Here is a 10,276-nt window from a genome sequence, read left to right as displayed (position 1 = left end):
TCTTGGTGGAAGAGTAAATCATATTGGTTCCTTCTTAAACAATTTGGGGCTGCAGCAAAATTTGTCATGGGCGATTTTTTTAGCGCGAATGCTCGGCCCAATGTGATTTCACAATGCACTACAAACAACACTCCTTTAGACTAAAGAGGAGCAGATCTCGAATGTAAAGCGCCCCAAAGTAAATGAGGATTGTATAATGAATGTTTGGCATTCCGCGCTCTCGAGCTCTGACAATGTTTAATGAGTGTCTGAGGAGCCGCTTGTTGTGGATCGTCTATCTTTTAAAGTAAAAGAGTTCCCCGAGGGAGCATTTAAATAGTTCCCAATTGTTGTGTAGATCATGTCTAACGTTATTTAGTCTCTACCTGACGCCTGTGTAATAGCCTGGGCGGTTCCGATGGAGCCCATTCCATTGTTTCGGAACGTTTTCAAATTCAACATTTTTAAAAATCCAAAATAAGAGTGGGGAATAGGGAGGGGAACAAGTTTTAATTGTCACTGAAACGATCTGGTCTTGTTAAAACAAAACCTGCTGATTTATTTTTTCGTTCAGAAAGGCATTTATGTCATTATTTAAAAAGCATGCTGACTTTAATTCCTGTCTGGACACGTTAAACTGTACTCAGACCAGTACACCAAATTTCATAGCTGTTGATTTAACAATCTTTCTCTTGATTTAACAAAAAATACTCGAGTTTATAGTCTGCACCGCCAAGTTTCGTCTGTAATTGTTTATTCTTCATCAGTGGTGTTCTCTCCCTTCACTATAGGATGGTGCCTTGTGTAGTCTGAGTGAAAGGCGACAGATAGATGCATGTTTCTGCTATCCGCATGAACCTGGATGTATGTATTTATCTAATAAATCTCTTGCAAACGACAGGAATTATTTGTCCCTTTTTCACCGAGGGGAAACAGGCCGGCACTTCTTGTCTAAATGATGTGCTAATGGACTCCATTCAATGTTCAGCTTTTGTGCTGAAGTCTGACCTGCCCGTGTGGGTGTGTTATTGTGGATAAGGAGAAAAACAACAGTCAGACTGATTCCCGTTTGTAAAGTTTTTTTAAAAATCTTATGTTACAAAATTTAGCTCGCAGGACAAGTCACTGCACAGCATTTTTGAGTATTTCAAAACAATTTTTTAATACATTTTCAAAGGCTGGCCGCTTTCTGTCAATCTAAAACTGACACCAGTTAATTTCCAGGTTTTTTTTAATAAAAAAGAGATATAAATATAACTACCGACTTTCAGAAATATAATTTACACACAAAAATGGCTTATTTACATTTCCGTTCGTAAAATGGTATTGTACACAGAATTATCTTCCTCAAGTACCCCTAACTGTGGGTAAAATGGGTTCCCAGTATCAGTGGGTTGGAACACAGTGTCTAGATTAGAGTGGTGCTGGAAAAGCACAGCAGGTCAGGCAGTATCCAAGGAGCAGGAAAATGTTTGGTTATCAGAGGTTGCTCTCTGAAAATCAGTCCCATCGCCAAATCCAAGGAACAGTCTCTCGTCACTTAACACATTGTCACAGCCAAATTATCCACCTCTTCATAAACGCAAAACACTGCAGATACTGGAAATCTGAAATGAAAGCAGAAAGTATTGGAGGAACTCAGCAAGTCTGTGGAGAGTTCACGTTTGATATGAGTCCTCAGAATTACACTAAAAATGTTTCTCTCTCCACAGAGGCTGTCCCTGTTGAGTTCCACCAGCACGTTCTCTTTTTATGTCTAATGTTTTTTTTAAAAAAAATCCCAAAACAATCCCCATCTGAACATTAAACTAACAAACCATACTCCAAAAACTAGAAAATGCACCATCCCACTGGGAGACCGGCCGCTTCTGTTGGTCCAATCCAATTCAGCTCAAAGTCCTTTGAGCTTAGGTATTAAAGCGGGGCGTCGCTACCAAGCGTTCAATCGTTGGAAAATGATATCAATAAAACTGAATGTCCACACATGGGGGCAACCTTTCATTCCAAACGGAATGTTGTGCGGGTAAATTGAAGATGCTGCACCCTGAGTAGAGAATGAGAAAGGGAGATTGAAAAGGTGAGACTGAAATTGGAGAAAAACGATTGGAGAGAGCAAGGGAGGGCGTAGGATTGGAAAGAGTGCAAAGAAGATTTCCCAGGATGTTGCCAAGACTAGTAGGCATGAGCTTATAGGGAGAGTTTGCCCAGGATAGGACTTTATTTCTTGGATGGTCAAAGAATGAGGGTGACCTTATAAAATCATGAGGAACATAGATAGAATGAGGGCATGCAATCTCTTCCCCCCAGGGATGCAAATTGAAAATTAGAAGGAATAGATTGATATTTGGATTAGATTACTTACAGTGTGGAAACAGGCCCTTCGGCCCAACAAGTCCACACCAACCCTCTGAAGTGCAGACCCATTCCCCTTCACTAACAATATGGGCAATTTTTTTTAGCATGGCCAATTCACCTGACCTGCACATTTTTTGGACAGTGGGAGGAAACCGGAGCACCCAGAGGAAACCCACACAGACCCGGGGAGAATGTGAAAACTCCACACAGACAGTCGCCTGAGGCAGGAATTGAACCCGGGTCTCTGGCGCTGTGAAGCAATAGTGCTAACCACTGTGCCACCCATTTATGGTGAGATTTAAGAGGGACTTGAGGGGCAACTTCTTCACGCAGAGAATGGTGCAAATATAGAATGGGCTGCCAGAGAAAGGCAGGTACAATAGCAACATTTAAAACAGCATTTGGATAGGTACAATGATGGGAAGGGTTGAGAGGGATATGGTCAAACGTGGCAATTGGAACTAGCTGAATAGGCCCCATGGTCAGCATGGACCAGTTTGTGGCATTGGGCCTGTTCCCATGTGAGAAGGGGATTGAAGATTGGAGATGGAGAGGAGTGAGATTGAAGGAGGAGAGAGATTGAAAATGAAAGGGGTGAGAATGAGGGACACTAAGAGAGATTGAAGGAAAAATGCCAAAGAAAGTTAAGAGAGTGAGATTGAAAATGGAAAGGGGACTAAAGGTGGAGAGGGATTGAAGATGAGAAGAGGGTTTGAGAATGGGAGAGGGATTGAGAATCGGAGAGAGATTGAGGATGGGGAGATGGGGGTTGAAGATGGGGAGATGGATTGAAGATGGGGAGGGGTTTGAGGATCGCAAGAGGAATTGAAGATGGGGAGATGGGGATTGAAGATGGGGAGATGGATTGAACATGGGGAGGGGTTTGAGGATGGTGAGAGGAGTTGGGGAAGGGGGGATGGGAATTGAAGATGGCGAGGGATTGAAGATGGGGAATACAGGATTAAGGACGGATTAAAGGTTGAAGATGAGGGAATATGACGCCGAGGTGGCGACTTGAAATCTTCACTTTCTGGAGAGTCTACTGCTCATGTATTCATTCTTCAGACCTCCGTTCCCTCCCGGGGATAAATCAAACTGTTGACACTGAAGGTGTTGTAGAAATGGCTGTTGAATTGGGTTGTCTGACCGCCGGAGAAAGTGTTGTGATAGCCCGCGCGGTTGAAGTGAAAGGAGTCCGTCACCTCGCTGGCTTCCTGCGAGGATAAGCTGCTGTTGGACGAGTAGGAACCGAGTGCAGAGACATTCCTTTGGAAGAAGTCATTGGCCAGGCCCATGGACACTTGCCTAGTGATGGGGCCACTGCCCACGGCGGCCATGCTGTTGAAGAAACTGTTCAGACAAGGGCTGGACGAGGGCGTGGAAAGTTTCGGGTCGTCGATGGAGCCCCGCGAGTGCTCCGGCTCCGGCGAGGCAGCTTCCAGCAAGAGCGGCGGGCTCTCGGTTAGCTTCAAGGCGGGAGTCCCTGCATTGTCCTGGGGCTTGCCATTGAGGGAACCCCCGAGGCCAGAGTTGGAGTCGGTTCTCCGCTTTCTCTTCCGGCGAAAGTTACCATTGTCAAACATCTTCTCGCAGTTAGGGTCCAGGGTCCAGTAATTCCCTTTCCCTGTTGGTGGATATATGTTAAAAAAAACCCACAGGTAACTCCACATCCATCAACAGATTTTAGCAATAAACCTGAGTTAGATTAGATACAAGTTCACACAGCAACAGGAAACATTTTGGGGGAATGGGGGTTTCTTTACGAACTGTCACGATATATTGAAAATGAAACATTGTGAAGATAGCTGAAACAGTCCATGAAGTTTGCTGAGCACTATACCAGCCAGTTACACTTTCATTGCAAAGATCGAACCTCCAATAGAGTCTCAAAGCACCGAAAGAGCCCTGAGTAAAACAAAGAACTGCTTGAGACCCCAAACAGAAATTCCTGGGGAATCTTTATTGGAAGAAAGCAGCGTTTGGAGTCTGGTGACCCTTCAAGAGAACAGAAAGAGCCCATTTTGAACATTCACGTCAGCCCGCTTCCCACATCCAGTAGGTTACTTTTTAAAAAGGTACTTATTTTTCGAACATTGTCCTATCTCCCTTCTGAACGTTAATACAGAGGGTGTTTTCAGTAGCCTGCCCAGCATTCTCTCATGAAGCTCTTGTGCGTTTGTGTTAAATTAAACAACAGTTTTACTTTACCTCGGGGGTTTAACACAGGCGGATATTAAAAATGGGCAAGGAGTGTTTTCAAGAGAGACAACTCTCCCCCAGTGACAAGTCGCCAAACCAAATCATTGCTGGGCCAAAATTCGCGAGTTTTTGCAAATGCCTCGGTGTTAATATTTACCCAGCTGGGTGTGGGGTTTGGCACGGACTAAATTAACACTGGAACGTATTGTGATCCATCAGGACCAATTTGGGTTGCAAATCGGTTTGGAAATTGTACCCATAGCAGATCACAGCAGAAATGCATTCAGAGTTCAGATATATCTAGTTAAAAATCACACAACACAACCATCTGATGAAGGAGCAGCGCTCTAAAAGCTACTGCTTCCAATTAAACCTATTGGACTATAACCTGGTGTTGCGTGATTTTTAACTTTGCATACTCCAGTCCAAGCTGGAAATGTGTTGCTGGAAAAGCGCAGCAGGTCAGGCAGCATCCAGGGAACAGGAGAATCGACGTTTCGGGCATAAGCCCTTCTTTCCTGAAGAAGGGCTTATGCCCGAAACGTCGATTCTCCTGTTCCCTGGATGCTGCCTGACCTGCTGCGCTTTTCCAGCAACACATTTCCAGCTCTGATCTCCAGCATCTGCAGACCTCACTTTCTCCTCATACTCCAGTCCAACACCGGTATCTCCAGATATATCTATATATCTAAGGCAACAGGACTGGGGCAGTCATGAGGGGAGGAATGGGCTCCTACTCCACTTCTGCCAAAAGTGTAACAGCAAGCCAGGCAGCATCAGGAGGTGGACAGGTCCTCATGCTGCCTGGCTTGCTGTGTTCTTCCAGCCTCCTGCCTGTCCTCTTTGGATTCCAGCATTTGCAGGGTCTTTTTTTGTCTCTAAAAAAAGTATAGCACAACCCACTTGTCCCACTTTCCAGCACTTGGCCCCATAGCATTTTAGACCATCGAGTTTGCATGACCAAAGATACAGCACAGCAGGTCAGGCAGCATCCAGGGAACAGGAGATTCGACGTTTCGGGCACAGGCCCTTCTTCAGGAATTTTTTTCGACGTTTCAGGCCTGTGCCCGAAACGTCGAAAAAAATTCCTGAAGAAGGGCCTGTGCCCGAAACGTCGAATCTCCTGTTCCCTGGATGCTGCCTGACCTGCTGTGCTGTTCCAGCAATAAAGTTTCAACTTTGATCTCCAGCATCTGCAGACCTCACTTTCTCCTCCCTGACCAAAGATACACCATAACTTACACTAGTCCCACTTTCTCGCACTGGACCCACAGACTTGAAGGTTATAACATTTCACGTGCTCATCCAAGTACTTGTTAAAGGTTGTGAGTTTGTTCCCCCCCACCCCCACCCCACTACCTTCCCAAGGCAGTACATTCCAGACCCCGAACCCCTCTGGGTAAAAAAAGCTCCTCTTCAAATCTCCTGTAAACTGCCTGCCTTTCACCTTCAAGTTCTGCCCGCATGTTATTGACTGTCCCTCTGAGGGGAGGGGGACCAGCTGCTCCCTGTCCACTCTGTCCGTGCCCGTCAGGACCTTAGAGACAGGTGTCACCACCACCCCCATCCCCGCCAACCTTCACTGCTCCAAAGAAAACAACTCTGAGCTGATCCAATCGCCTGCCTTTACTTTCAAAAAGCCGAACCCGAGACGATGGGTCCAATGGCCTCTTTCTCCTCGAGCAGGAGTACAGGCAGAAAGTGCTGGATATACCCGAGAGAGAGAGAGAGAGGCTGCCGAGCTTCTCCAGCGGCATCTGCCTTCATTTCAGATCCCCGGCGTTTCACAGGGGGAAGGAGGGAGAGAGAGAGAGGGAAGAAGGGAAGGAGAGAGGGATGGAGGGAAGAAGGAATGGGGACAGAGGGAGGGAGGGACAGACGGAGGGGAGAGGATAGGTGGACAGGGGGAAGGAGAGAGGGAAGGAGGGAGGGATGAAGGATGGACAGGAGGGAGAGAGGGAACGAGTCATAGAGGTGTACAGCATGGAAACAGACCCTTCGGTCCAACCCGTCCATGCCGACCAGATATCCCAACCCAATCTCGTCCCACCTGCCAGCACCCGGCCCATAGCCCTCCAAACCCTTCCTATTCATATACCCATCCAAATGCGAGAGGGAAGGAGGTTGGGAGGGAGGGAGGGACAGAGAGAGGAGAGAGGGTAGGAGAGACAGAGGGAGGGAGAGAATGAAGGAGAGGGGGAAGGAGCGGGGGGGGGGGGAGAGGGGGAAGGAGCGGGGGAGGGGGGGGGCAAAGGGAGAGACAGAGGAACTGGCTCACCTGGATCGTCCTCGTCCCTCGGCACCTTCTTGAAGCAGTCGTTGAGGGAGAGGTTGTGTCGGATGGAGTTTTGCCAGCCTGCCTTACTCTTCTTGTAGAACGGGAAGTTCTCGGCCACGTACTGGTAGATCTGGCTGAGGGTGAGCTTCTTGTCCGGGGCGTTTTGGATGGCCATGGCGATCAGGGCCGAGTAGGAGTAAGGAGGCCGGACCAGCTTGAGCAGCTCCTCCTGGCTGGCGAGGGAAAGCCAGCCCAGCTCCGCGGCTCCGGGCGGCCCCGAGGAGGGTGCCGCGGGCACGAACTGCGGAGGGGCCGGGAACGGCGAGGGGCTCTGACTGTGCAGGTACGGAGACGGTGATCCCCCGGCCGCCGCCCCGTTCAGCCACAGGTAAGGGCTGGCAGTGCCCGGGTAGTCCGCCAGCGGGTAGCCCGCCTGGTGCTGGTGCTGGTGGTACATGTTGAAGTTCTCACAGTAGACTGCCATGTCGGAGAGGTGAGGCGCAGCTGCGTTGGCACAGAGCGGCGTGGAGTTACATCGCTGGGAGTCCTGAAAACCAACAGAGTTCATAATCCCAGCCCCGGCAGGGGTGGAGGGGGGGTGGGGGGTGGGGGAGGGAGGGGAGATGTGGAGGGGAAGGAGAGAGGGAGGGGAGAAGTGGAGGTAGAGACAGAGGAGACCGTTTCACAAGTTGCTTCGAGGACAGGTGCGAAGAGAAATGCCAGAGCCGCTTTATTTATATACCTTATGTGGATTTCAGCAGCGCCTGGGGCCAGAGGGTGTTGTGTAGACGACAGGACTCGCTCCCTCTCTCTCACACACGCACCACACCCCACCCTCCCGAACAAGACTGAGTGCCGAAAGAAGGGGAGGTGTTGTGTGTGTGAGAGAGAGAGGAAACAATGACAGCTCACCAATCAGGCGCTCGGAAAACCCTCTCCCCTGATTCTCTGCCTACAACCTGTTGCAAAATCTTTTTAGTGATCTCTCAAAACAAAACACTGTGCCTTTTCAAAACATTCATTTCCCCCCGGCTAGATATTTTTCTAACAAAATTGGTGCAGCTCTCTTGAAGAGCTTCATTTTTGTCTTGCACTTTTTGTGCGTGTGTGGGGTTTTTTTTTTGGCTAAAAGACAACAGCTTATTCACCACTCGGCAACTCGCTCACTTCAAACTGGACAGGAAACCCGCTGGAGGTTTTATCCAGGGTCCTAGGTATTAGAGACTTCAGTTAGCGTGAAAGATTGGAGGACAGAGAGAGGAGACAGACTGGGGAGAGGTGGTGGGGGGGGGGGGGGGGAGGTTGGGGGGAGAAAGTTTCAAAATCAGGACGGACCTGGACAGAGTAGACCGGGGAGATCCCACAGGTTAAAAAAAAGGAGAACGAATTCTGAAGAAGATTCATAACCATCGGGGTTAACTGTTCGTAAAACAGAAACTGCCGGAAAAAAAAATATTCAGGAGGTCTGGTAGCACCTGTGCAGAGAAAGCAGAGTTTAGGTTTCGGGTCCCTTTTTCAGTAAAAAGAGTGTGTTGCGGGAAAAACACAGGCAGCATCCCAGGAGCAGGACAGTCCACATCTCGACCATAAGCCCTTCATCAGGAACCTCACTCATCATCCAGCTTCAGCCGGAAACTCTCCTGCTCCTCGGATGCTGCCTGACCTGCTGTGCTTTTCCAGCGCCACTCTCTTGGACTCTGATCTCCAGCATCTGCAGTCCTCACTTTCTCCTTCTTCAGAGCAAAATAAAAACCCTGCGGATGCTGGAAATCAGAAACAAGAACAGAAATTGCTGGCAAAACTCAGCAGACCTGGCAGCATCTGTGGAGAGAAAGCAAAATTAACTCTTCAGTTCTGTTCAGACCTGCTGAACTTTTCCAGCAAAATTGTTTTCTGATTCTGCATTTCTTTGATTTGATTTGATTTTTGTTTTGTGTAACTCTGTTTCTGACTCTGCAGTTGCGGCTCCTGAGTTTTTCTAGCACTCTCTGTCTGATTCAGATTTCCGGCATCCGCAATATTTTGCCTTTCCATGAGAATGAAACGGGTAAGGGTTTCTGTAAATAAACTGTGACGGAAGCAGATTCAAGTGAGTTAAAAATCACACAACACCAGATTATAGTCCAACAGGTTTATTTCGGAGCGCTGCTCCTTCGCCAGGTGGTGGTTGTGGAGTATAAGATCATAATACACAGAATGTATGGCAATGAATGAGTTTGCCAAAGATTCTGTGCATTACTCAGAGGGAAATGGGTCTGGGTGGGTTACTCTTCGGAGGGTCGGTGTGGACTTGTTGGGCCGAAGGGCCTGTTTCCACACTGGAGGGAATCCAATCTAATCTAAACGGTGCCCTACGATCTTTTCGCTACAACTACCTAATGCGGGAGCAGCGCTCCGAAAGCCAATGCCTCCGATTAAACCTGTTGGACTATAACCTGGTGTTGTGTGATTTTTAACTTTGTCCACCCCAGTCCAACACTGGCTCCTCCACATGAAATTCAACTGAGGGGTGGTACGTGTATGGAATGAGCTGCCAGAGGATGTGGTGGAGGCTGGTACAATTGCAACATTTAAGAGGCATCTGGATGGGTATATGAATAGGGAGGGTTTGGAGGGATATGGGCCGGTTGCTGGTAGGTGGGACGAGATTGGGGTGGGATATCTGGTCGGCATGGACGGGCTGGACCGATGCTGGACCTCTCTATGATGATTAGAGGGTATGATGATTATTTGCACAGAAATGTGTAGAAAAGGCGGGAGGTTAACACAAAATCAAAAAGAAAAGCTCAGAGAACCAGTGCAGACACGATCGGCCGAACCTTTGAAGAACGGCAAAGCTCTCTTGGTTAAGAGCGAGTTCAGAACTGCAGCCACAAGGGAAGCTCACCGTTGCAGGAAAACATCACCCCTTTAGCCAATGAGGTCGGCATTGCTGGGAAATACAGAAATCGCCGCCAATGGGGCCAGTCCCAGAAGCAGTCGATGTGTTCCCAGAGGGAATACTCAGGGAATTCTTTGTTCCCGAGTCTTGCAGGTCCCGTGGGCGAATTCCGACTCTCCCGATAGTGAAGCCAGTTTTTAAAAAGCCAACAGCCGATTTAAACCCAATTCGATTGGAAGCTGCAGAAACGACAAACTGTGCCCCGTGGCAATATTATTCACACCGTACAACAGCACGGGTAGACGTGGGAGTGGGAGAGTGGGATTACAGCGATGTGAGCACATATCGATGTGCTGTTTAAACAGGCCGGGATCATCCCAGGCTAACCAACAATTCCAATTCTCAATTCCAACTTTGGTAAAAGTTCCCAGTACAGACCCTTCCTATCGGAAGGATGCTGTAAAACTTGAAAGGGTTCAGAAAAGATCCACAAGGATTTTGTCAGGGTTGGAGCATTTGAGCTATAGGGAGAGGCTGAACAAGCTGGCGCTGTTTTCCTTGGAGTGTCAGAGGCTGAGGGGTGA

General features: G+C 48.3%; 1 protein-coding gene across 2 annotated transcripts; it reads right to left on the bottom strand.

Moving 5' to 3' along the window:
• Positions 1-1,047: 1,047 nt before the first annotated feature.
• foxi2 (forkhead box I2) lies at positions 1,048-7,619 on the bottom strand. 2 transcript variants are annotated; one of them, XM_087995695.1, is made up of 3 exons: positions 7,554-7,619; positions 6,812-7,358; positions 1,048-3,958 (listed from the first exon to the last, which is right to left on the bottom strand). In XM_087995695.1, exons 2-3 carry the CDS (start codon positions 7,293-7,295, stop codon positions 3,396-3,398), a joined length of 1,047 nt encoding a protein of 348 aa, XP_087851821.1. In that variant the 5' UTR covers positions 7,296-7,358; positions 7,554-7,619; the 3' UTR covers positions 1,048-3,395. The 2 variants fall into 2 exon arrangements, with proteins under 2 accessions (XP_087851821.1, XP_043556967.1); XM_043701032.2 differs by lacking the exon at positions 7,554-7,619 and having other exon boundaries at positions 6,812-7,408.
• Between the last annotated feature and the right edge of the window lie 2,657 nt (positions 7,620-10,276).

This window comes from Chiloscyllium plagiosum, unplaced genomic scaffold (genome assembly GCF_037043375.1).
Source record: "Chiloscyllium plagiosum isolate Xiang-an unplaced genomic scaffold, Cpla_swu_hap1 HiC_scaffold_1, whole genome shotgun sequence".
Classification (NCBI taxonomy): Eukaryota; Metazoa; Chordata; class Chondrichthyes; order Orectolobiformes; family Hemiscylliidae; genus Chiloscyllium; species Chiloscyllium plagiosum.
This window is presented reverse-complemented; position numbering and strand designations above follow the sequence as displayed.